Source organism: Lates calcarifer, linkage group LG5 (genome assembly GCF_001640805.2).
Source record: "Lates calcarifer isolate ASB-BC8 linkage group LG5, TLL_Latcal_v3, whole genome shotgun sequence".
Taxonomy (NCBI): domain Eukaryota; kingdom Metazoa; phylum Chordata; class Actinopteri; family Centropomidae; genus Lates; species Lates calcarifer.
Window position 1 is genome coordinate 5,570,732 of NC_066837.1, and position 27,194 is coordinate 5,597,925.

Here is a 27,194-nt window from a genome sequence, read left to right on the forward strand (position 1 = left end):
TAATACAAATAATATGATGTTGGTTGACTCTGCAGAAGATTAATCCTAATTTGACTGAATAATTATCAGGTTAAAGGTTAAGATCAGTTTCTTTTGAGTGGAAATGACATGAAGAAAGCTCTGGTGACTGACAATCTCACACATCCACCATGTTTCTTGTGTTTGTAGACACTGTGGGTCATATGTTCAGTTGACAGGTGTGGCGTCCCAGCTGATCTTCGTATCACTGAGAGTCTTTATTTTTGTACCGCACTGATCCTGATTAGTACTATTAATTAACCTGAATGGGTACCTATGTACTATGTACATACTAAATAAAATAAATGCACAATTTTGTTTCCCTTTTCTGCATCAAAACAAATAGAATAGGTCCTAAAAAGGTTGAAAGATCACATTAAATTCAGTCACCATGAGTCAAGATTGATGAATGTATTTTTGTCATTTTATCACCATCAATCATCAGTTCCTTTTATTCTTCTCTTGATATAATTCATAATGCATAGTTATTGATTGGCATTCGGCAAGAGATGACATCAATAATACAAATGATGGAGGCAGAGTCAATAAGGTAGTTAAGTGGGTTATGACTTATGACAAGGGCACAAAAGTAAAGTGTACAAAACCTACACTCAACAAATGTTTGAGCCTTACAGAAGATATATTCTGGTTTTCAACAGAGTTAGTTAACACTTAGTGAGTAAAGCCACATATCTACCATCTGACTATTTATGTTAAGCTTGTGTTTTGTGCTTCCTTGGACTCTTGGGTGCACTAACCTCTGAAAAAAAAACATAGCCTATCTGCTCAAAGCATTTAAAAAGAAACCAGTCTGGATCAGTACGTTAAAGTTGCTTTAATTTCTTTTTTAAAACATTTATTCCAGGCTGAATGATATCATTACCACAGTTTTGACATGTACATCATTAATATCTTAGTTAAACCATCAGAAAATAAAAACAGCCATAGAAAACATTGTTTGTCTGTCACATCTGGACAGAGGTGCATTTGAAGTCCTGTAAATACCACACACACACACACACATTACTGACTGCTGAGCAGGCCTCCTTTCTTTTCCATCCAGTCACACCGTACCAGGTTGGGTAAATCCCAGAAAGCATTGCACAGGAGTTCAAATACAACTTTAAAGTCAGGTATGCAGACTACACTGGAATAGTTTTATTAAAACATTGCAAGACAGAGAGTCATTCACCATTAATAAGAGAGGAAAAACGCTGCTCTTGCCTTTATTCTCCTACAAAACAGCTAGCTATTATTTTATCTTTAAACTTTGATTTTTTTTACAAGACAGAGAAAAAATAAAAAAAACATGTTGTGATATGAAGAGTGTTGTAAGAGTTTAAAAACATTATGAAAGGCCATTAATCAGTGACTAGTCCCACAGATCTTAACATCGTTTGCATCAATGGTGCAAAAAAAAAGAAAAAAAAAAACCACTGTAAAGTACTAGACCATAGGTAGCATTGTTACCATAACATGGACATTTTCTTTCTAGTAAAATCACACATGTAAGATTGTCTCGCTAATACGAGAAGTGGTCATTGATTAATAATAAAATATTAAAATGCTGTACAGGAATGGTGGCTGAAAGGTGTTTGAATGTTAGGGCTCTGCTCACTCAGCTAACTACGAGATTCCAGGTTTCTCTGAAATGCAGCTACCTACCTACTACATCACCCATAATGCAAATGGTTATCAGTGTGATGTCACAGCTGTGGGAGGGCGTGCAGTTACTACAGCTCTAGATGTGGATATAAACAGGACAAGAGTGGGGATAGATGGGATTTATATGATACTGTAGTGTGTACTGAATGTTTGTTTCTGTACAGCATGTATGTGTGTGTGTTAATGTATGTGCGTGTGTATGAGGGCATGAGGGCAGCGTCGGTGTAGAAATGACCTCAGGCTAGATAGGCTGGCCCTTGCTTGCAGCCAGTCAGACACACTGATCACTGTACTTACACACAGAAACACTGAGATAGAGCAATAGCCAATCACACTGCAGTGATGTCACACACACAGGTTCACGACTACAGTCTTTATACACTGTACACAGAGTTTTAGAGCAGGAGGAAAAACCACTGTCAGTGTTCCAGGCAGTGTGTTTTTACTTCTCCATCTCACAAAGTCACCTTGAAGAGAATTTGTGCTTGTGGGTAAAAAAAAGAGAGAGAGAGAGAGAGAGAGAGAGAGAGAAAGAAAGAAAGAAAGAAAGAAAAAGACTCAGTACTGGTGGCTGAAGGTGGACCCAAGGTCACCAGTTAACAAAATAAAAGCACAAGGGAAAAAAGTAACAACAGTATAGAAGAAACAGAATACTACAGTTGGTCACAGTATTACATCCCGAATGTCAGCTTATGATAAAACATAAAAAACACCCACTGTCCTTTACTCTGAAACACTTATGTAACAATATTTATCAGGGACATGTTTTTTTCTTCAGGTTTTCGGACACAACTTCCATTCAGCAGTGATGGAGAACTGTTCTTTTTCACTGCTTTTTATGATCACATCCCTGAATAAAAACAAAACATTATAGTAACAAAAACTTATCCGTCCCCTCTCAGTGCTGATCGTCTTCTGGGACCTTGACTGGCGTACATAGCACCTGGCAAATGTGTAGTCGCAATTGTCTGTCCATTGCTTCCCTTTTCAAGTGTCTTTCCTGTTCCTTTTTTTTTTTATTTACAGTCGCAGGGAAAACATTCCAGATAAGGTTTTATCCCTTTTTTGAGACATCTGGAGGCAGTAGGAGAAGAGGACAGAATCAGGCATCCCTCATTTCATAATATTGTTTTTTGGCACAGGTTGAGCCTTCTTAATGTCCCTGGTCTTTTGCTCCATGTCCCAAAAGCTTCAAAGCAGTTCTTCCACAACCAGATTCCTGGCTCATATTAAAAAATGCATTTACTGACGCGCATACTATATGTGCACGTAAACACGTACGGAGAGAGACATGTACACACTTTTCGAGCTCACGATTCAAGTCTTAGTTAGACGACAATGTTAAGCTAAAGACAGAACGTGGATGTGGTGCTAGAGTCTAAACATGGCTTTCTGATTCACTGGCTTATTATTTATACAGATGAGTGTCTAGTTAGACTATCCGCCTATTTGTGTGTGTGTGTGTGTGTGTGTGCGCGCATGTGTGTTTGTGTGAGAGATACAGCAAAAATTTCCATGATAACACGCAGTACACCACATTACCAGTAATGATTCAACAGTCAACTTTTCATGAAATCAGAATAAAGCAAATGTTTCCTATTTACAGCTCTGTACAGTGTGTGTGTGTGTGTATTTGGATGTGTGTGTGCGCATGTCTGTGCTCGACGGTGTGTGAGTGGTTGTGGTGAGAGTGGCGTAGCTGTCTCCACTGGAGGGCAGTTTACAGGTCCCGTTGGAGGTGGAGATATTCGGAGAGTAGAGGAAGAAGAAACTGTGCAGACGGAGCCAAGGCTTTAGTGGCTGTGCCTTGTGGGCATGTGGGCTGATCCTTCACACCAGTGGTGGAATGATCAGCTCAGGAAGAAGAAGAAAAGTAGAAATAGTGATCTTCTTGCATGGGTTTTAACTTTTTTGGGATAATTGTGGGAGGAGTAGAAGTTGACCTTCAAAGTGCAGTCCTTTACTGAGGTGCTTGGTTGATGAGTTCTGGCTTGCTGTGTTGTTTCTGGTGAACCGGTGTTAGTGAAATTCAGTGGACCTGGACAGACTGGGGTCCAGTTGGTGCTTTAAAGCGCTCAGCTCTGGTTGAGCTTTGGTTGAGCACTGTGTTGGGTGGTGTTGTTGGCTGTGCAAACTGGATTCAGGCAGTACTGGGGTGGACTGGTGCGGTCTCTGGAATCTAGTGGACTGAAGACTGTGGTCGGGCAGCAGGGTGAGGCCGGCTAGCCGGGTCCAGTTGGTCGTTGGGAACAGAGCGTCGATTCTGGTCTGGTCGGTTGGTGGCCAGGTACTTCGCTCTCATACTGGAGGTGTACTGAAGAGATGGGAACAAAAAGGAAGAGGGGGTGTAGAGAGAGGGTGAAGAGAGGTGGGTGAGGAAAGAGAAACATTGGGAAACAACACGTTGGGAAACACGTTGGGAAAGAACACAACCGGAGGGAGAAAAAGAGACAAGAACGGGAGATAATGAGAGGTGAGAGGGAAAGAGAGAAACAGAGAAAAAAGACAAAAAGACAAGAAGAAAGAGGAGAAACGTGTGGATTATGATCAACTCTTATTTATACTGAATAATAAAAGAAATAATGAAGAAACTGTCTCAGTTAAATAATGTACATTAGATCAAGAGATTTGAATGGTTTATGTGAGATAGACAGATAGATAGATAGATAGATAGATAGATAGATAGATAGATAGATAGATAGATAGATAGATAGATAGATAGGGTGACAGCATATGAGGCAAACACAAAGACACACAGGTACACACAGGAATTACTTTGACCAGTCATTTGGACAGCCGGGGGTGTTTGATTACAACAGTCATTCATTATATAACAGCTGATTAAGTCTGGATGATGTTATTGTAAATTAGCAGATGTGGTTTATTTTTGTCAGTGGTTTGTAGTTAGTGCTCTAGTTCTGATGTAGTAGGTTAGCCTGGTATGAGTTAGTGGTCTCTCGTGAGTAGCTAGCTAGTTACAGTTGGAGGTCTCTGGTTTCCACTGCAGACAACAGGAGAGCAGCTCTGCACAGCACGGCGGCCCGGTCGACAGCCCTGCCCTAAGAATGATGAATCGTAGCGATTTTGGTGGCTGCTACAGTTCGACAGTGGAGGTGGGAAACGTGCTCCTGTGACTGTTTAATGGTGAAGGGTGAGGGGGGCACAGAAACAGAGGACACATACACCTCGACCAGAGAATGCACACATAGACACACTGTGGGAACGGGGGGGAGGGGGAGCAGGAACTTTAGAGGTTTGGGCTCGAGTTTACTCAGGGGCTGAACTGTCAAAACTTTTCAGCTTCACTTCAGGTTATGACCAGGTGGCATGGAGCAAGAAATGAATCCTAAAGGTGTGCAGAAGTTCTGAATAATGCTAGATTTGTTGATTAAATTTTGTCAGTCCACATATTGTAGCCCCAAATCAATATACAGTTGATAATGTATGGAACAACATCAACAACTACAGGCCCAGCAGAACCTTGTCAAAGCCAAAGTAGTCATCTTGTTTGTAGTTAAAACAAGGTGCAATTCAGACACCTGCAAGATTGGCAGAATTATGTGTTTTCTATTGAAGAAAAAGCTTGATACGTTACAGTACTAAATAATATGAAAAATATGTGTAGGTGTTTGAGGTTCTCTCTCAACCCCGACAAAAAATCTGTTGTATCATGATCTGCAAGTCCTCTCACACTTCACTGACGGCCAGAGTGAAACCAACCAGACTTTTTACATCAGAAATAGAGAACAACTTTGGATCAACCGTGTATTAGACTGAGAACAATTATTCTTCTCAAAAGAGTCAAGCTTCTCTTTCGATGCACATGCAGATCCAACTATCAACAGGCTTCTTTTAAAACTTCCAGGTAATCCCAGGCTGCCAAAATGACCTTCATGAGGGCAATCCATGATCACGGTCTAGTTTTAGCACAGAGGACACTTGCAGTGGTGTAGGGATAGGGGACTACCTTCCAATATCCACACTAGTGTGCACTAAACATCGTAAATATGATCTGAGTACATTTATCAACACCATACTTCCATCATTACATTCTACAGTTTTTGGGTTTGGGGTAATTCCCAGCAGCACTGTGGGTATTGGAAGATAGTGGAGGGAGAGTGTGTTCTAGAAAGTGTGCACTTACAGAGGGTGGAGGGGACTCCCTGCCAATCAGGGGGGTGTTCTCACACCGAGGGTTCTGAAAGTTTGCGTTCTGGCTCCTGCATTATAGAATAAGAGGTTACTGCATGTGGTCACCCTGCCACTGGTGCTCAGTTGATCTGTGGTCTGCTCATAATTCCAACTTAATGACTCTCTGACAAATGGCCTCAGACAAATGGCCTCTGTAATAATTACAAGTCAGGGACTTAAGCTTGGTTCCATATAGCCAGGGGGTTAAACACCTCTGCCACAGTCCAACATAGTTAACATTCTTTCTTGACAATGCACGAAAAGAAAACATTTAGTCTCACAATGGGACACACGCTTAGTAAAATCCTGCTTTTATCAGTGTGGGGACCTATAGGCAACAGGCCATAGGCACATATTTCAAGTGTGTAATTTGTAGAGCAACATTTCAACCATTAACAGTTTCAAACAGAAAATATTTAAATATAGAATATTAATTAATTAAGCTGCAAATGTCCCTTATAAGCAAATGTAATATAAAACCAAAATAGGGCTACTTTCTTGATCTTTGGTATTTTATATACAACAATGCAACTGATCAAGTCAGATACCTAAAACCTTAAATATTACGAAGGTCTGAAAAACTAACTTACATGGTTCATCCTGTAAGTTCTACCACAGAAAACGGTACCTAAAAAAGTCCAGTTTTTTAAAACTACACCAGACCAGAACAGTTTGTGCAATCTGACACTGAATGTCTGACACTGAATGTCAGATTGCACAAACATGACAAAGAAAAATATACAGTATGCTCACAACTGTGGCTACCTGGAAGAGAATAAATCCCTCTGTAACCCTGTAGTATGCTTCAGGATATAGTCCTTATCCTAGTCCTTGCTGTTACACATATAAGGCTTGTTGATGGCCCAAAACATTAAAGATATTGTCCTTAGATGGCCCAAAAAACTAAAAATAATATTTGGCTTTCAGAATGAAAATGACTATCAAAGTTCTTATTTTCTTATTTAAAAAGTTATAGGTCTATGCTTTGCAGCAAACACCATATTGTGCTTGATTAGCACACAGCTAAAACAGAAGCAAGCAGTGGCAGACAAAAGATGTATACTCATTTCTCCTCTCTATTTTTGTTGTACTCAGAGCAAGCAATTGCAGTCTTGTGGCAAACTGTAACACGTAGCAAGCAGGGTGAAATTGCTATGGCGAGGGCAAATCTTAATTTACTTTTTTAAAATTAGGTTTTTGCTAACATTGTGGACTGAAACAGGCAGGCTGGCTGATACAGCAAGCATCTAATTTTCTATCAGCATCAAAGGGAAAGCTAGTGAAGGGTTGTAACTCACTGAGTGACAAATATTGCTGACAGTGTGTCACAAAGGACATGCGAGCCATACATAGCAAAAACATTAGCTATTCTAACTTATCGGATCGCAGGCAGTGACCGTTGCTATGCTGCTAGTCTGGGTCACAGGGGGCAAGCATCAGCTACCTATGGCAGGCAGTGTATTGATCCTGCTAGCCTCTAGCTAGCGGTGGGTGCTAACTCACATGTATTCAGTGACGGGGGCATTGCTGACAGTGTGGGCTGTAGCGGGCAGGCTAGCTTCGCTACCGTAGCTGGAGCCACAACTGTAGAGACTGGGCATGTGAACGCGGTACAGGTTATCGTGCACACCGCCCCGTGAGGCGCCCGACTCGTCCTCTCCGTCTTCCTCATCCGTCCTTCAATTGGTCAGGGTAAGGGCAGGGCACGAGAGGGCATGATGGATAGGAGGGGGAAAGGTAGAGGGGAGGGAGATCCGAGAGAGACAACAGAGTGTAAACAAGTGGTTGAAGAGGAGATTAGGAGAGGGGAAGGTGTTCTTGTTTTATGAGGAGTCCCCTGATACAAAAGACTGGTTAAGACCATGCCTTCAGCCCCAAAGCAGCTGAACAAGAAAAGAAGGAACACGGGCAGCATTCATCTACAAAACAGGTCCACAACAAGTACAGTAGGGTCTCTATATTACTACACAGCTCAGAGTGGAGAGCTGTTTTTTCTGTGTGTGGTTACATTATATTAAACTGTAGGAAGATAGCAGACTCTGATATTCTCAACGTTTTCTTTATACGCAGAAACATGCAGTCATTTTCTTCATGCAGTCATCCTCTATTGACATAGAGGATTTGTTCCTAGCATTTTACTGTCCATTTCAAATGGTCCAAATAGTGTAAAACTTCAAGAATCCGTTTCGTTTGATATAATTCATGCATCTCTGAGTGCTCCATGGAAATTAAAGCAAAAAACGTCAGGAAAAAAGGAGGATAATATGGCTGGTTTGGGCAAACCATTTTCAGACATAAAATGGTCAAAAATGTAAAACGGCCAGCAACGTAACAGAATGAGGCATCAAATAAGATATGTGCTGATTTGGAAGTTGAATCTCTGGCTACAGAAATGTACTGGCTTCGACAATGTATGATCAGTCACAAATTACATGTACATGAGCATATGTGGATCCTATTATTAAGATGATTTTTTCTTATTTGTTGTTTTTTTGGCAGTCTATGCCAACTGTACACATACTAACAAAGTCCCTTCAGGCTGGAAATGTTTCAAAGAAGTAAAGATGGAGGAGCTGTATGAATAATATTTTAGCTGGGCCCTGTGTTAACAGAGACATAAAAGTAGAGGAGATGTTACTACCCCCATTGGCCACCAGATGGAAATGTTTCACTCTTTCAACCAAAATGGAATTAAACTGTGCAGCCCATCAGAAAGACTCAGCAGTTGCAGCACAGACTAATAAACAACCAATCCAGTGAGCCATTATTCTTGCTTAATTCAGGGACATCATGGATTATTGTTTAAGACCTGCCGCACCATACGGTAGCATTGCTGGTAATTCACACCCACCAACAAGCACAAAACACCACTACTATGGCACAGCTGTGTTTCATGATTCAAATCATTCACCAGAGTGCAAACCGTCACATGTAGAATGATGTATAGTTTAAAGCTCTTTGCACTGATTTAGCAACAGAATTATTTGGTTGTCTGAATGGCTATTTTATAGGGTCGTTTATCAGACCATTGGGTCGTTCGGTTTCCTCAATATCCATCATCATTCGCTGAAGCCCAAAGCATTTCCAAATCAGGACAGGGAGAGAGGACGAAGGGAAGGAACAGAAGGAGGAAGTGGGGCAAAGGAAAAAAAAACGTAGTGATACACAATCTAATACAACACTGGTGCTCCAAGTCCACGGCGGAGAAAAGAAAATGAGAGATGTACAAACATAGAGACAAACAATCAGCCAGACTGGCAGTGCTAACTGCAAACAATAAAATAAACAAAACTTGCAGAGAAAACTGGATGGATGCAAAGACAGGCAGAAAGACGTACAGAAGGATACAACAGTTCAGGAGGCAAGTACACTTAAAGTATGACATGCATGGGCACCGAGTAGATTCTTTATGGGTCTTTGAAGTCCACCAGCTGAATTCGCTTAAGACAATTAACAAGTTAGAACTAGTAACATGTTAGCTGTTAGTGTAAAGATTAACTAGAGAGATGTAAAGGCTTGTGTGTTACTTGTGTACGTGTGTGAGAGAGAGAGAGCATGTATGTGTATGTGCATGTGTTACCTCTTGCCAGGCCAGGTGTGTGGCACACTGCACACAATGGAAGAGAACATCAGAGCAGTGACAAAGGAGAAGAGAACCAGGTAGATGAGACCCTCAACTCCATCATAACACAGGCCTGTTAATGCCTGAACATAATCCTAGAGAAGAGGAGAGGAGAGGAGAGTAGAGGAGAGAAGTCAGTTGTTGAGAATGATTTTTGGGATTTGAGGACGTCTCTCTTCTCCTAACACAACAAACAAAGTGACTCACCATGTGTAGGCTGCGACAGTCGACCAGAGCAGTCAGCTGGTGAAGACCAACCTCCGTGGAATTCAGCACAGACTGGATTTGCTCGAGGCTCCCCTGCACACACAAAGCAAAGGTTACACATGCATGCTCAAATATAGATATCCGCCTTCATGTACATCCACACACGCGCAGCATCTACACGTGTGTGCTGACACTTTTGTAACTGCCACTTTCATCACACTCTCCCACTAATGCCAATCCACTCATGCATGAAAATAAAGACCTACAGATCATTGCACACACAAGCACACGCACCTTGGTGTTGGCATAATCACGTGTTGCTGATCTCAGTAGCTCTGCCACATCATCCTGCATCTCCACCAATGCTTTGTGACTCCCTGACAGCCTCTAAAATACATACCAAGAGACAGAAGAGACACAGACAAAAACACAAATGTATCTCTTTGTTATTATATTGCTTGACAGGCTTAAGCAGGTAAATCACCTAAAAAAAGGGACAAAAAGGAATGTATTCTATAAAAGCATTTGTGTTGTTTGATCAGTCAGTAGCAGATCACATTACCTGCTGGAAGGGGTTAATTTGGCCAGAGCTGCACCTCAGGTAATACTGCAGGATATCTGGGAATATACCAATTGAAAAATAATACACACAAATGTACAGTTTAATGAAAGACGGACAGTATGTTCCTATGTAAGTACCACTCAAGCTTAAGTGTGTGTGTTTTTGTGTGTTACAGAGGCAACATCTGTGCTCTACAGCAGACTGATAGAGCGGAAACAACTGACAGACAATAGAACTCATTAGACGAGTGCATAGAGGGAAGTGAGGGAGGGAGAGGAAGAAACGGAGCAATTCAGAAGTAAAGAGGGATATAAAAGGATAAAGAGGGAGAACAAATCAGATAATGATCCAAAGTGAAAAAGCAAAAATGGGCTCTGACTTTTTTTTTCACATCTGGGAGAAGCAGGAGGAAGAGCAAATGGAGAGTGTGCAGAGTTGCTGATGCATTGCAGTCAGCAGAGAGAGAGTAAGAGCTTTAAGATACCAGAGTGTCAATCAAACACAATCCCTTTGGATACACTCACTCATACACACAAACACACACACACTTGTTTCTTAAAATAGAAGCAACATGTCAGGGTGAGATTCAACTGTCAGTGTGAAAACTGGAGTCTATTCTGGATGTTTCTGCTTATTTGTCAAGCTACAGTATCTGTATATCACCACTCTCCTTCTATACCTCCCTACATCACTTAATCATTTAAGAATTGAGAATATTATTCATACTATTGATTGAATATTTTGTTTTTCTTTGGCAGTGGAAAGACTCCTCACCCCTAGGGGCCAAGATAAATCAGACCAGTTTAAATAAGTAAAGAAGAATAAAAGCTTTCTTTCCTATGACAAACTGGATTAATTAACCTCAACAATCTAAAAGGGGAAAAGTACCCTTTGGTTGAACTGCTCACAACAAGTAGACATATTTAACCTGTGACAAGTGTTATCAGGTAGACACTGCTTTGTTTTAAGGAGTCACAAGCCCAAACAGTTGAAACATGTTTTATAGCAGAAAAACCATAATAATGGCTGCTACCAGTTAAGTGTTCCTGTTATGTTCTTGTCTGCATACCTTGGTTGATGACAGCGTTTTCCTTGGTTACCCTGGTGATGTAGGTATCCGGGGAAACACAGAAGTCACTGGCTGACTGCAAGAGGGTAAGCACACATGACACATCAGGCTACAGTAACATCCACACTGAACACACTCGCTCGAGCAGCGGGTAGAGATTACATCATTGCAGAGCCAGAGAGCTCGGCAATGTTGCCATGGTTACACTTACAGCAGCGACAGCCAGTTCCAGGCCAAGAGACCCCCAGCTGATTATCAGAGTCAGAACCCCCAGCAGACACACTCTGAAGGACAAAACAAATACATATTTTTAAAGACAAGGTCTGGCTTACCAACACGCTATGCATTACACGGTTTGAACAGATACAGATTCAGTCACGACAGGATTTGACTCGTCCAATAGGAGCAAATTGTGGGGAATGATCTGAAATGACGTACCCAATCAGAGTGCCTCTAGAGTTGCGGATTAGGCCGAAGAGCACCAGAAGACAAATAAGAACGTCAAACAGCAGCAGGCCCAGGTACCCCAACCACCTGTAAATGTACAAATTCACTACAGTGTCTCACACAAATACAGGATCCACTATTCCATGACAAGGATTTTATCGACAACACAGAGGCAAAACACATAATCCTCAAAGCAGAGGGTGTTAGTCTTTGGGGACTGAGCTAATTAATCCTTTAACATACACCATGAAGGACATTTCATATATACAAGGGTCACAGTCGGAGCACTAGTTAATTGTTGCTAAAGGACTCAGAATCACAAGATTATACAGCAAACGTTTTCCATTAGTTTATCCACTGAGATTTCTACTGCGTCAGCATTAAAGCCACAGTTAGTTGACAACTTCATGCCAACATGGTTGTTTTTATTGGTTTTAACATGCACTTTCCAACCAATCTGAAGGGAATATTTCAAATGAAAATGTAGTTTTCAGTCTGATACAGCAAATAATGCTGAAATGCCATCACATGCCATCATTTGTTAGTACTGACCTGTAAAAGTCAAAGGCCTCCGTTTTGCGGGCCAAATCTTCCAGTGAAATGTCAGTATTGGACCAGAAGGGAACATCCACCATCAGCCTCACCAGCTCGTCCAGCTGGCCCTGCAGCTTTTGAACAATGGACACGTAGTCTGTCTGCTCCTGAAAGGCTGTCTCCAGCTGGACCAGGCTCTCCTCCACTGTCTGGTTTAAGGCCAGGGCGCTGTCAGACACCTGGATTCAGATATAAACAAAACAGAACAAAGAAAAACTGCCCTCAGTCACATTTTATTATTTTTTAATTGGTTTGAGAGGCAACCATTTTTTTTAAACTGAAACAACACACTAGACAACCCACCAGTTTCTCCACCCCAGATATGGTGCGGTTAGCATGACGGAGTGAGTATGCCAAACGATTGGCTCCATCGCTCGACTCTCCATTTCCGTAGAATCCTACAGCGATGCCAGCACTGGGGGGCAGAAAACAGGAAGTGCCAAGTGTTAACACAATGACTAATTCAACCATCGGATGGCATCAAATTTATCAATATGGCTGAATAATGCCTTTTTCCCCCTTTTGCACGCAGTCACGCACACACACACACACAAAGAAAACTGCAGCAGAGATAGATAAGTTATTAAGCGCAGTTCCTCCATTAACCAGCAACAGGCAGCAGTGAGCTCTTGGTTCTTTGCTTTGGTGTCACACTTGGGCCTCAGGCAAGCTCAGGACTACCAGGAATGATTCTCACGCGCACACGCACACACACATACATAGAGTCTACACAATAATTGGGTCACCAGACCGCATATAATATGGTCCTTCTGCAGCTCTGCACCGACATTCAAACATGACACATGCTACAATATCTGGGGTTCCTGGCCCCAGCTCCCTTTCTTTCAAACCCTTGTACTTCTCTAACCACGTTCACACCACAAACAAACCTCTCACCCAGCACCAGCACCAGCACCACCACTACTGCAGAAATCTTTTTTACACTCTCTATTTCCTCACATCTAACCCCTTTTCCCCCACATACCCCTCCCCACTATGTTTTTATTTTCTCACTCGCCCTGTAAAGCTCTTGCAGCCCCTTCCCTTCCCTTTGTGTACTGTATGTGTACATGTGCGCATGTGTGTGTGTATGACTGTACTCTTTGCACTGATGATGTCTCTGTCTGCACACCAACACAGACAGTTTTGTAGAGGGAAATTTATGGCCATTGTTAAGGCAATTCATTCTAGCCCATTAGATCTTGAGTAGCCCCATGTTACTGCAGGGTTTACACACCAACACACACACACACTCACACACACATATGCCATTGTGTAAGTCTGTGTTTCGGTGCTTTATGATGGACTTTATGTGTACATGTGACATAAATCAAAAAATACAGAGGGAAACAGGTTTGAGAAGAGAAACAGTCATGAGGACTGTGCTTTGTATGTGCTTTGTATCTTGTAAGTATCTTCTCTTTTATCTGTCCATTTCCCCACACATTGCTGCCTCTCACCATTTTACTCCATCCTCCATGCCATCTCAGTTTTAACAGTAAATCATCTCCCTTCACTCGTGTTTACTCATCCTCCTCTTCTCATCAACCACCCATTCCCTCTCCCACTGCTTTCTCTCTCCTATTCCCTTCATCCCTCCTCTTCTTCGTCTTCTTCTCTCCATGAGTTTTATCTCGGTTTTAATACCTGCTGCTCCTATCAAGGGATTTCATGACTTTATTAAACAACAGCTTAGGATATGAGACATAAACTAAGGGCTGCTGCAAGGCAGAAGTTCATAAGTCAAATAATTGACAGCAAACACTAGCCAGCTTAGTTCTGATAAGAAGGCACCACAAAGAAAAACACACATACTTTCATAAGGCATCATTTCGCCTTCGAGAAACAGCAAACTGTTCTGAATGATGTAAACTCAGAGAGACAGAGCAGAGCTTTAGTCTCTGACATCATGAAGCTTTGCTGTACCTAAATAACCAAGCTAAAATGCACTGTTGTGCAAATACAATGTTGTATTCAGTCAAAATTGGGTTCAAGCTGAGTTCAAGTCCAAACCAAACTGCTTCACCTGAATCCAAAACAAATATATCCAATTAGAGCTACAGCCATATTCCATGTCTTCTTTGATACTAACAGTGCAACCTGAGTAAACAAACTGCTCTTCCATGGAAACATGTGACTATACACAGACACCTAATCCCACTGCTGACAGCTAACACAGTGAGAAATACGCAGTATAAAGAAATATAAAAGAAGGGTGACAACAAATGATTATTTTTAGAGATATATAGATCTGTACTGACATCCATAATGACATTAATTAGGACTGGGTATCAGCCATTTCATAACTGATACACATTAATGTTATTCTTTAGATTTTCATGAACTCAAACCCTATTTCTGATATTTTTGATTTTGAAGTTTCTGTGTCAATGTAATGAAAAAATTCAGCCTAAGAGCTGTCAGATTCATTCACCAACAATTGGCTGCAGAGTCAGTTTTTATAGCAACAACATCTCTGACCTCACGTTACCTTACACAGAAATGATTACAATGAGTTCCAAGAAGTGTGAGATATAGTTTATAAAATCTGGGGGAGAGAAAGCACTGGTGTTGCATAAGTATTCGGTATTAGTTGACATTGGTTTCCCCAAGAATTTTTGTTATTAGTAATTTCCCAATCTTTTTCTTAATTATCAATAAAGGAATCATTCTGCACAAAAAATGTCAGAAAATAGAGAAACACGGCCATTACCACAGCCTGAGGTGACATCTTAAAATAATTTATTTGTGGCCAACTATGTAAAATCCAAAGACATTTAGAAGCTGGAACTAGCAAATGTTTAGCAATTTGTTTAACAAATGCTGGTAATGATTAACTGATTATCAGAATTGATGATTTATTTTCCTCTAATGCATTGATCGACAAATCCTTTCAGCACAACAGCAAAAGAACCTAATATGAGATATAGCTTCTATCAAAACACACTGCTCCACAATGAGTCCACATGTAGTTGCTGTTATGCCAAAAATAAAATATGATGTCATTTTAAATTGTGGACAAAGAAGCACAGGCACACAAGCGCACAAAAGCACACACAATCACACAAAGACATGCGCGTATGCTCAGATCCATATCAAATATTCAAAAAGAAATATTATAGCTAATCATAAAATATTAAAGCCTGCCAAAAAACTCTCTTAAGCACTGAGTCACGCGAACACACACACACACATATGCACAGACATAGCTCCCCCTGACTGTATAATTCATTTCTCGTCTCTGCATCAAATCTGCTTCTGTCTCCATGGCAACCTTTCTAGGCCAGGGAGAAGGCCGAACAGAGAGAAATAATAAATAACGGAGGGGGACTAACAGAGATGAAGAAAAAAGGGAAGAGAGGGAGAAAAAGTCGGGAGAGGGTAAAAACAGAAGTGATGAGAGAGTAAATGAAAGAGGAATAGTTTGTATGTTTGCGTGTGTGTGTCTTTGTGCCAAAGAGAGCAGAGTCCACACAGCCCAGTATCTGTGGTCAAAAAATACACTCTACCCTGCTGCTGGGTCACATGGGTCAAAGACCTCAGCGTGTACACACAGCCTTCAGAGTCAGATAAACACAAACAGAGGAGTGTGACCACCTGGCCGGTTCCCAGTTATACCACATGGGCTTTCAGGCTTAAACAAGACTGAGAGGACTTGACTGGTGCAATGTACAATAATAGCACACATATGGCTGCAGTTGAGTGAAAACCTTGTTTCTCTAAAATGTCAACTTTGCAGGAACTGAGAAAAGTGACTGTGTGTTATGCTTCATGGAAATACAGTACATTTCTGACAGTAAATGCTTATGAGTTCCTTCAAAGGTTTCATCAGACTGCTCTCCCTATACTACTGTTTATTCAACCCTTCTTCTCTCCAAACAAACAGATGAGTACACTGAATTAATGTGGTGATGATTTTACACCACAACTGGAATCCACAGTGCACAGTGTGTCAGACAGACAAGATAAGCAAACTTCAGAATTTTAAGCAAAATAAATGTGTATCTGTGTGTGCTTCCATGAACTAGACTAAGTTTGCATAATTGACAGAGCTACATGACCTATGATGCACCATGGTATTTCACTGCTGTCTACAAGTTTAGATTTGTGTCTTTCTTAACAAGAACAAATTTGTCTGTTGTCACCCACCTTCACAGTTCAGCTCCTATGTGTAATAAAGGGGTGGTGACATGCAACAGTAGCATGGGACACTGCAGTTTTATTTTCTATTTTTTGGGCTTGCTGGTGGAGTGGAAGAATCTAACAGTGAAATTATTTCTTTTATATGCGGTAGAAGAAGCAGAAGCAGGCACTGTATCCATAACATTAAAGCTGTTTCCATCAGCCTTCATCACGCTATCTCTTTTTTTGACATGCCATCTTTTCTCACCCAATCATAAATTTTTTTTTGATGCTGATACTTTTTTTGCATTTTTGGCATTTCTTCACAAGTTTTTTAAATGTGCAAATTGAAAATGTGTATAAAAATTGTGAATGGAAAAATAACTATTAATTCAAGGACATTGACAGTAGCATAAGAGCACACAGCGTTAGTATAGGTAACTGTGAAACGGAAGCACCAACTGGTTGTGGTAAGCAGAGCCAGAAAATCAGTGCAAACTCTCCCCTGTAAATCCCCAGAGAAAAGTTAGAGTCTCCACTTAGGCAAGAGGGCAATTCCTTCAAATTGGGAGAATGATTAACTATATCAACTCTTATTCACTCAAGTATCCTTAGTAAAACAAATCTTATAGCCTGTAGATGTGGTAGAAGCAGTCACAAGGGCTAGAGAGAATTAAACACCTTCAAACACACGACTTTGATTCTGAGTATATAAAGGTGTTACTCATATGGGAATGACCTCTCACCTGCAGACAAGCGTGGCAATGATGACACACCAGGCCGTGCAGCAGCAGTCAGCACTGGGCTGCTGAGAGTGTGTATGGGAGTGTGAGGAATCATCACTCTTGCGTCGCCGGCAGCAAAGCCAGAAGGAGTAGAAGAGGAGAAAGAGGAGGTCCAGGCCCAAACATACCAATGCCACAGCACCGAGCAGCAACACGGACTAAAGACAAGAGGGGGTGAGACAGAAACGATTAGTGGCAAAAAGAAAGTTATGACCTCATAATACAGTTTATGTTGTATTTTTTCTGTCAAACTTTGGGCTTGATTCATTCAGGAGATGTATCATGTTTGATGGTTGTCCTTATCACAGGGAAGGGGACAATTTAGGAAGTGGGTTAAGGATACAGGAAGCAAATTAGCTGATATGAGCAGAAACCAGATATACATACACAGACCACATGACTTGTTTTTTCCTGTGTAGACAAACACACACAGATACGTAAATTGTGCTCCTCTCTCGAGCTATCTGAGGCAAGACCATAGTGGCTGTTAAATAGGCGTTTGATGGATACCATGAAAAACACATTTGCACACCATCAAACGTGCACACCTCCACAGAGTGAGCGGAAGCGAGCTGGTGGGGAGCTGTGTGCACTAGAGACCCACCACACAGATCACATACCCTCTAAAAGCTTTGAAGTGTAAAAGAAGGAAGGGGTGGTGGGGACACACAGACAGAGAAGTTGGGGGGGGGGGGGGGGATTTGGAACAAAAAAAGAGACAGGCTGGAGAGACAGAAAAGAAAGAAGATGTGAAAGAAGATGACTGAGCTGAAGACTAAAAGGGAGAAATGGATAAAGACAGAGATGAGGGCTGTTACAGCAATTTGCCTGGAACTGAAATCTTTTTTTATCACACACGCACACTGCAATGTTAGTTTTTCTTTCCCTTCTAGAGTTGTCTGGAAAAGTCATTGTGCTGCAGGACCATACAGAGACAAAGGCACGTTTCTGGAAAACTAAAATCTCCACCTGCTAGACCACTTTAAACAAAGGAATCCTGCCACAGTTCTGCTCCTTCAGAAACAGCAACATTGTAATTCAGGGGAGTCCTCTGTGGATGATAACACAGTCTGACTCCACCTCCAAGATCCTCACAGACTTCCTGGCTTCACAGACTTCTAAACTGCCGATTTTTCTACTGACCTCATTTTTTCCTCACTGCCAGCCAGCAATTTCCTCACCCTGCTCAAATTTATGCACCTCTACTGTAAATATGCGCATGTTTTGTATGTGTGTTTATGTGCCAAAATTGACATCATATTCAAATGCATTAAATGTGATGTTTTTTGGTACCTAAAATATATCATCAATGCAATCTTGGCAACGTAAAGCATAATATTCTGGTACAGTGTTTCCTAACTTGGAAAATAAGACACCCACAAGGGATAGCAAGATGATTAACAGGAGAAGAAAAAAATATCTAAACTGTTTTTTTCCAATTTTCCTCTTATCTTTGAATGTTATGAATTACTACTAGCTGGAGAATTGTACCTCTTCAGGCTTTGGAAAGTATAACCTGTAGACATATACAACCGCTAATGTAGACAATGTTTCGTTTTGATGGGTCACATCCCAAAAAAGAGTCTACATTCTGTGATTCTTTGAGGTAAATGCCAATGTCAGATGCTAACATGCTCACAATGACAGTGATAACAGGCTAATGTATAATGTTTACCATATTCACCATCTTTGTTAAGCATATAAGCATGCTAACACTTGCTAATTATCACTAAACACAAACTATAGCTGAAGCTGATGGAAATGCCACTAGGTTTGCAGGTATTTGGTCAAACACCAAAGAACTGGACAAATTGAACCTCTGACCTGCTTGTGGAGCTAGATGAAAAAATACAAGTTATTACAAATCATTCTGACGTGGACATGAATGTCTGTACAAAATTTTATGGCAATCTATAAAACAGCTGTAAAGATATTTCAGTCTGGACCAAAGTGGTGACCACTAACAACACTGTGATCTCCATCAAGACTTTAGGCTGTGCAAAATGTGATTTATTGCATATCTGTAAGATTCTTCCTATCCCTGTGGCCTGATTTTGCCATACAGTTTTTCCTAGGAACTTCCTGAACTTAAGAGAAATCACAGGAATGACTGTTCACACAAACCAGTCACACAAGAGGCAGCTGGTATCCTGTCACTAACTGTCTTTGAAGACACAGATTGTCACATTTAAAAACAATGGAGTCTAATAGGGTCAGCATTAACTGTGAACTGTGGCAGATGTATAACCAGGCCAGCAAAGGGTAATGTATCAAATCTGGAGGGCTCCAGCAAATCCAGCAAGGCTGGTGGATCACTAAAGCAGTCCACTACAATAGATAGGATACAATACTGTACAATGACAGGATGTGACCTGCAGTGTAATGTGACATCTGAAGGGAGACATTTCAAACAGACTCCAAGCCACAAGCCTCAGTCCCTATTAAAAGCATCAATGTACCTTTATTTTCTGATGTCTCTACCTACAATCCTACAGCTAGGAGATAAGAATTATAAGCACTATAATCCTCTTAAAATAATTACAGTCCTTAGGTGGTGATGATAATGTTAAGTTTGAATATTACAAACTAATTGTGGCTCTGTATGATAACAACTTAAGTTTCAGTAGAGAATTCACTATGTCAATACTGTATTTCTGTCATTACAACATTATTACTTTCTCATGGGAAAGCAGTTGGTAAGCTCAGGCTGAGCCAGAGGAAATCAGTTGATTGCTTTTTCCCTGACTGCTTTTCTCTAACAGGTTAAAGAAGATGAGTGGAGGATGGGAGAAGAGGATCCTGATGGGGGGGAATAAGCTCTGCAGTTTCCTAGTCTCTGGTATTATCCTCCGTTATTATCTATAGGCTTAGCTAGTGATAGAGACATTGTGCTATGGTAAAGGCATACTGTCCTCCTCTAATGCATTGTTTGATCTCTTGTGACTTTAAAATCAACATCAGGGCTTAATACCATATAGAGAAAAATGCATTAAGCTTTGCAGAATGAGAATAAAATATCACGCAACAAGTATATAATGATGGGTGTTCTCATGGCATCCATTACAAATCATGCTACAGGAATGACAATGGGATGACACAGATACCATAATGTGGAGGAAAGAGGGGGAGTAAAAGACACACTAGAAGAAAAAGTATAGTATTTTTTTTAGCATAGAATAAACTATAGAGCTGAAAAAATTTGTCAAACCACAAAACATTTATTGGCAACTATACTAATAATTGATTCAGCCTCTCAAATGTGAGGATTTGCTACTTTCTTTTGATCATAAACACTTGATAAAACAAGAAATTGGAAAACTTAACCTTGAGCTCTAAAAATGACCAAATTATCCATAATGAAAACAATAGTTACTCCTAGCCATGTAAAACTATTTTAGACCATTAACCAAAACCTTTTTTTCATTATTGGAGTCATTGTTTAGTTCCAAAAATGTCCAAGAATAATGAAACATGCTGATCACAGTATCAAAAAGCCCAGGGTGATTTATTCAAATAGCTTGTTTTTTATCTGACCTACAGTCCAAAACCCACAAGTAACTCAGTTTGCAATAATATAAAATTAAGAAAATAAGCGAATGCTTATAACCACTAAATGTTTGGCATTTGTACTTGACTATTCATTTTAGATCATTAATTGATTATCAAAATGGTTAGTAAATGAATTATTTAGTCAACTAATCATGTCACAACTAGTGGACATATAAAGTACCGACTGATCCAGGACTCTTGGTGTATGGGCTTAATGTTAAACTTATAATCTAACTGTGGACCAGGTCTTTGCAGCCACCTCACTCTCTTCCCACTGTGTACGATGGCCGCTAGATTAACTGTTGGGCTGACAAACCATCAGAGCAGATTAAGCATGGATCAATTAGCTACTAATAAGCATGGTGAGCTTTGCTGTGTATGTGTGTACTTAGATGTAAGTGTGTGTGTATGTGCAGGCTGGAGGAGGGGCTAAACGTTAAACGCCCAGGCACAGTGATCTACTTTCAATCTGTCCATTTAAGTGTGTGTGTGTGCACGCCCGTGAATGTGTGTGTGTATGATTGAGCTGACAGGATCAATCACTTCCACTTCAGTGAGTTGTCCTTGCACTCTCCCTGCCTGTGTGTTTTACTCTGTAGTCTGGCCTTGCCTACAATCCCTTCAACTTCTCTCCAGAGGCACTGACTGACCTCAAGTTCATCCTGCTTATAGTCACCTGCGCCACTGGGTCAAAGTGCAACCAAAACAGTATTGCCAAAATCTTGTATCTAGACAAAGACCAGAACCATGTGTTTTAAATCTTTAAACACACAAAAAAGATGCAAGAGTGGCACCTTTTGTCTTGGATCCTCTCTGATTCTTTTCAAAATGCTATGAGATAATGTCTTCCTACTGTGCAAACTGTAGCATACTATTCAAAAAATACCAATTACTGACTTACTGACTACTTTCCACAGCTGGGAATATGTGTGTGTTATTACAGGTCACATGATTCCTCTGTAATGTTCTGCAGCTGTTTTAACTGTGGCTGGTAGCTGACTCTGCGATTCTACCATAATACAAACAGATGAACTCACACACACACACACACACATAAGCACACATGCTATTCCAATGCCTTACAGAACCTCAGGATAAGAGCTCCTATTTCAGCTCTTCAGGAAAAAAAATATAAAATGTATTCTTGCAAAAAGCCACAGAGTCAGCATCCCCAATAAAGTAAAAGTCATCAGAGACCAACTGCTCTGGAGAATGAATACTAAACAGTTTGTTTGTTTAAGAAAAAAAAGTGAGTGAGTGAATGAGTGAGTGAGTGAGTGAGTGAATGAGTGAGTGAGTGAATGAGTGAGTGAGTGCCATTGTGTGAGAAGAAAGTTTTGAGAAGCTTCAAAGCTCAAGAGCTGAATACAAATGAACCTGCGCCAAATCACATCAGAAAGAAAAACACTACACAGAAGAATCTCTATTGTGTGAGAGTGTGTGTGTTATACTGTGGTGTGGTGACGGACTCAGTGCACTGAAGGACACTGTGTAGGACCTTGTTTGTATGTGTGTGTGTTTGTGTGTTTCTCAGCTGGATGAGTGGATGCATGAAAGCCTTTGAGACAGATATACTGAGCCAATCTAAAGACGGGCCTCAGTGAAAGAGTGAAAGAAAGAAAGAAAGAGAGCATTCTTTCACAACAGACTACAGCCCTCCCCTTCCCACTCTCTCTCCCCCCTTCCCTCCCTCCTCACTCCTTCCCTCCCCCAACCCAATTCACCCTCCTTCTTCTTGCTCTTCTCACCATCTATCTCTCCCTCTCCCTCCCCCCGTCTAGCCAGAATTAATGATTTCACCCTGAATAGAACCCCTATATTCACACACTCACACACACACAACCCCTGAGGGAGATCTGTGACCTCACCTCAACAAACAACACTAAGTGCTAAATACGCACTGACACAGAAACTGAACATACAGTATGTGACATATATACATATGGCACATACAATATTCGCAGCATACTGCACATACAAATAACATGCAAACGAACATATGATCTTAGTGCAGAATGATCAGTGACATAGAAACAGTGCCGTCTGCTAAAATATGTCAGGATGTAATTAGTCTAAAAAGGGGGTCCTTAAAATTCCAGTGGTCACACACATTGACACACACACATATACAAAGGCCCTTAGTTAAACATTGAATAGCTTGCAGGAAGTGGCTGTTTGGCAATTTAGAAGCACCTCCCATGGCTCATCGAGCCCTCTCTCACTCCTCTCGCCTCCAATCAGTCTCTTTTTATCTTTCTCACTCCTCCTCCTCCTCCTCTCTCCCTGCTTCTCTCTCCAGTTCTCATGTCCCTCCCTTGTTCATGGCCGTGGGTGCCTTCCCACGCTCAGCTCTTGAACTTGCACGCCCTCCCTCCGCTCCCCATACATATCAGCAAACTATATTGAGGGGTGACTGCAGCGCACGAAATGCAGGACTCTAAACAATGTGTCTCGGCTTTATGCGGGCTACCAAGACTGTGCTTTCTGCTGCAGAGACCTGGAAGTCACCTTGTTTGAGTATTCTAATGAAATGCAGCAAAACTGGGCCAAAACCCCTCTTCAAGATGAAGCTGCTCTCTAAGGCTCTCTAAGGCAGCGCCGACGCAGGGTGTTTATAAGAGAACGGCTGCAATTAGTTTTATACTTTTAACTAATGCTGATAGTTTTTCCTTCCTGATTATTTTTTCAATTAAGCAATTAATGGTTTATCCAATAAAATGTCAGAAAATATGAAAAATGGCCATCACAAGTTTCCAGAGCCCAAGGTGATGTCCTCAAATGTTGCAAGTTTTGTCCAACCAACAGTCCAGAACACATAGGTATTCAATTAACATTATTATTAAAGCAGAAAATCCTTTCAATTAAGGAACTGGAACTGGGCCATGTTTTGGCATTTTGGTTAAATTATTTAAACTCTTAATTGATTATCAGAATTGTTGGTGGTCATTTTTTCTCCACTGACTAATCCATTGGTTCCCCCACATTTTGCCTTGTGACCTTTGGAGAGCCACGCAAGCAGTGCCTACTCAGTAGCTCTAGTCACAACTGCATGTCTGTGAGCTGCAAGTTCTTCATCCAAAGAGTGATGTTCCCTTCACAAACTGTCTCATTTTAATGGTTTTAAGATTCCTGAAGAGGTAAGACTCCAATATTTCTATCCAATATAAATGATGAAGCAAGAGTTGAAAAATGTCAAAAAACATTGTTCTGTGTTGGAGAAATGTTTTGTCTTTTTCTTACCTATCTTGCTATTAATCTCACAACCCCTCCAATTTATACTGCAACCGTTAGGGGTCCTGAGCTGGGTATCACCTGACTAATCGATTAATATCAGTGATGGAGCAGGTAGGGAGTCATTGTCTTGATCAAGGACATTTCTCTGTCTCTCTCACATACACACACAGACAGATACAGCATTGATCGATGCAGGGAGGGAACCCACAACTGTGTGGTTGCAGGACAGCCTCAGTCACTACTTGGCCACTCTGCTGTGAAATTACAGTGTGGGTGGGTGGCAGAAGGTGGGATGATAAGGTGATGCTGCATGATGAAGGGAATGATGAATCCTGAGTGGGAGGTAATTATTCCCCCATACTTGTCTTACCTTCTGGTACTCAGAGTCCTCTGGTCTGAAGTCACTGCTCACCAGCTGGAATTCAATGTTGAAATGAGGCAACCGGTGAAGTAGATTCACCCACCAAGGTGGAGAGTAGTTCACCACAGCCGCCATCGTGATGCAGCTACCTGCTGGCTATCACTTCACTCTATAACCCGATTCCTCACACAGACACTGTAAAGAAATTCACAACAGTTGTAACTTAACAGGGAAGGGATTACTTAATGTACAGTTCACACCCCCGTCATGGCTGTGGCAGAGCTGGGGAACAGATAAAATCAAGGTGATTTTTGCCAAACATATTAAAAAAGATTAAGGTATAGTGTCCACAGTCCAAGCTGCTAATACTATTAATACCACTAAAACCTGCTTCCATCAACTACAGTAATTTGTAATAACTGGCATTATCACAAGGTCTATGTGATTTTGAGTTATGAGTGATTAGTCACCAACAGGCACAGTAACATGTCAATCACCATTAACATGCAAAAATATTGCACACACCCTCTTGCCATTAGTTAAGAATACCCATCAAAGGTATTACTTTTTTGGAAATGTCTTATGTCCTCCTTCATACACGTTAATCTGCTTTTTTTATTGATCTGCATCTATTAAAAAGACTTGAGCTGTGAATCTGAGGGTATCCCTTCTCCACTATGTGAGTGTCCTTAGCCAATCAATGACATACCTTTCACGTTGCTGTGTGTGTGTGTGTGTGTGTGCGGTTAAAATGGCTAAAACACTGCAATATGACACATTATTTCATCTCAGTTATCTTAGAAATTACGTTCAACGCAAAGTCCATCATAAAGAATTGGATACGTGTGATTATTTTTGCCATTAGAGGGTTGTTCTCCATTACAGTTCCTTGTGTATTGTGGGTTACTGCCCTTTAATATGGCATGTAATGTGTCTGCAATATGCTAGTGTCATAAAATAACTCATTAAACAATGAAATGTAGCACAGAGGGAATCGTTGTCCTCAAGTGTTTTTAGATACCCTACTGTAAGCAAACATTAAGACTATGAGGTCATACTGTATTTAGGCATACTGTACATGAATTATGACATGACAATAGCATGGCTGACAGCTACCTCGATTCACCCAATTTACGCCCATGCTGCAAAACACAGGCTTCGTGGGATAACCGTGTTGTGGACGGCGAAATGGCCGTTATATCAAACCCAACACACACAGCCACGACTCTTCCTATAATACTGAATTTACTGTACCAAAACATGTAGGTCAACCCAGTCGAGGGTGTCCTCGCATATTAACGCAGCAAGCCTTAGTATTATTTATTCTTATACATCGAGTCATTAAAATGTTAGCAAAATCCGGATTAGCTAGCCTTATCCCGCTTTGTCCGTTAAAACTACCGCAGTCTCACAGAGTCGTCAAGGCAACAAGGAGGAGAAAAGGCACGAACTGGTTTCAGGGATAATATCAACGCCTGTGTGTGTTGAGGAATAGAAACCGTGTTACAACCTACCTAGTGAAGCCCAAGCGGATGCAGACTCTCGTTTAGTGCAGACTTGGGAGTCCAGGCCGGCGTTTATTTCACCTATTGTCTTCCCAGATCCGGTGGTGGATTTGAACACCACAGCCGTGCGCTGCTGCATCAACGCGGCCGTACCGAGCTAGCTGCAACGAGCGAGTCGGCTGCGGTCCCAACCACATTGAAAACAACGGAATAACGGTCACGGACCCGGTCCGCTCACATTTCACCGAGACGCCTTCCCGTTTAGACTGCTTTACCAGAGACAATGCTACGGAAAATTAAGGGTTAAACTCGTTGACCCGCAACCCAGTATCTCTCAATTTTTTTTTTTTTTTTACATTTAACGATACCGACGATTTCTTTCTCCTAAACCATGATGGTTAGTGCTCGTCGACGCTGTTCCCACGATGACCGTTGGTTCAGTGCACTTAGCGCTGCGGCTCTTCAATTGGATGATATTGTTGGAGCGTGAAGCAAACACGGTGTTTAAAAAGCCCTGGAGGACGGGGCTTTGCGGCAGCTCCAGCTCTGCAAATGTGTGAGGGAGAGAGGGGGGGGGGGAGGAGAGAGAGAGAGAGAGAGAGAGAGAGAGAGTGTGTGTGTGTGTGTGTGTGTGTGTGTGCGCGTAAGTGAGCAAATGCGCAGGGAGACCACCCCCTGACGTTGAAAACATGGTAGTACATGTCGCACTGGGGACCTTTCAGGTGTTAACCAGCAGTGGTGAAGGATGTATTCAGATTTTTAAGTGACAATTGACAATTGACCCTGAAGTGAAAAACACCACAAAAAATAAAAATGAAATAAAATAAAATTTCCCAAAACTGGAACACAACAAAACCAAAAACCAAGTGTTTTTTTCTTATTAAACTCTGAACTGACCTGGTTTCTGCCTAATCTGGTTGTCTTTTCTGGTTTCTTCTTCCTGTGTTTTTAAATTTGTTTTGTCCAGTGAGAATAAAATTCTGCTACACAAATTTGAAGAGCTATAATAAAATCAAACACTGTTTGATTTTATTATAGATTCATCTATCAGTACCATTGCAGAAGATAGAACCATAGAATGATTTGTATTTTTCACTGTTTTTGCTTTAAAAATGTAATGATTAATCTTTTATTGAAATAGTTGCAGATTAAAATCAAACAATTTGAGACATTTGGAGAAATTTCTCAGTGAAACTGCAAAAAACTCAGATATCTTAAATGTGACAAAAGGCCCCAAACTGGACACAGTTTTTTTTGCAAAAG

At 41.1% G+C, this 27,194-nt stretch overlaps 1 protein-coding gene across 2 annotated transcripts; it reads right to left on the minus strand.

The window, feature by feature from the left end:
- Window positions 1-838: 838 nt before the first annotated feature.
- ttyh3b (tweety family member 3b) lies at window positions 839-26,499 on the minus strand. 2 transcript variants are annotated; one of them, XM_018693357.2, is made up of 15 exons: window positions 25,941-26,499; window positions 24,436-24,621; window positions 17,244-17,440; window positions 12,679-12,790; window positions 12,334-12,554; window positions 11,773-11,868; window positions 11,546-11,618; window positions 11,335-11,410; window positions 10,266-10,321; window positions 9,998-10,090; window positions 9,704-9,796; window positions 9,455-9,591; window positions 7,378-7,551; window positions 5,828-5,903; window positions 839-3,997 (listed from the first exon to the last, which is right to left on the minus strand). In XM_018693357.2, exons 2-15 carry the CDS (start codon window positions 24,559-24,561, stop codon window positions 3,863-3,865), a joined length of 1,665 nt encoding a protein of 554 aa, XP_018548873.1. In that variant the 5' UTR covers window positions 24,562-24,621; window positions 25,941-26,499; the 3' UTR covers window positions 839-3,862. The 2 variants fall into 2 exon arrangements, with proteins under 2 accessions (XP_018548873.1, XP_050926466.1); XM_051070509.1 differs by lacking the exon at window positions 7,378-7,551 and having other exon boundaries at window positions 25,941-26,498.
- Between the last annotated feature and the right edge of the window lie 695 nt (window positions 26,500-27,194).

Bases quoted from the DNA above. Each gene is read 5' to 3' on its own strand.
- ttyh3b (XM_018693357.2), bottom strand. From the start codon at position 24,561: ATGGCGGCTGTGGTGAACTACTCTCCACCTTGGTGGGTGAATCTACTT. The intron at 9,797-9,997 runs GTGCGTGTGCTT...TTGTGTGTGCAG, and splicing joins GTGATTATGCCAACACCAAG to GGGAGCCTCGAGCAAATCCA. The intron at 3,998-5,827 runs GTAAGTGCACAC...CCATCTCTTCAG, and splicing joins GGGAGTCCCCTCCACCCTCT to TACACCTCCAGTATGAGAGC.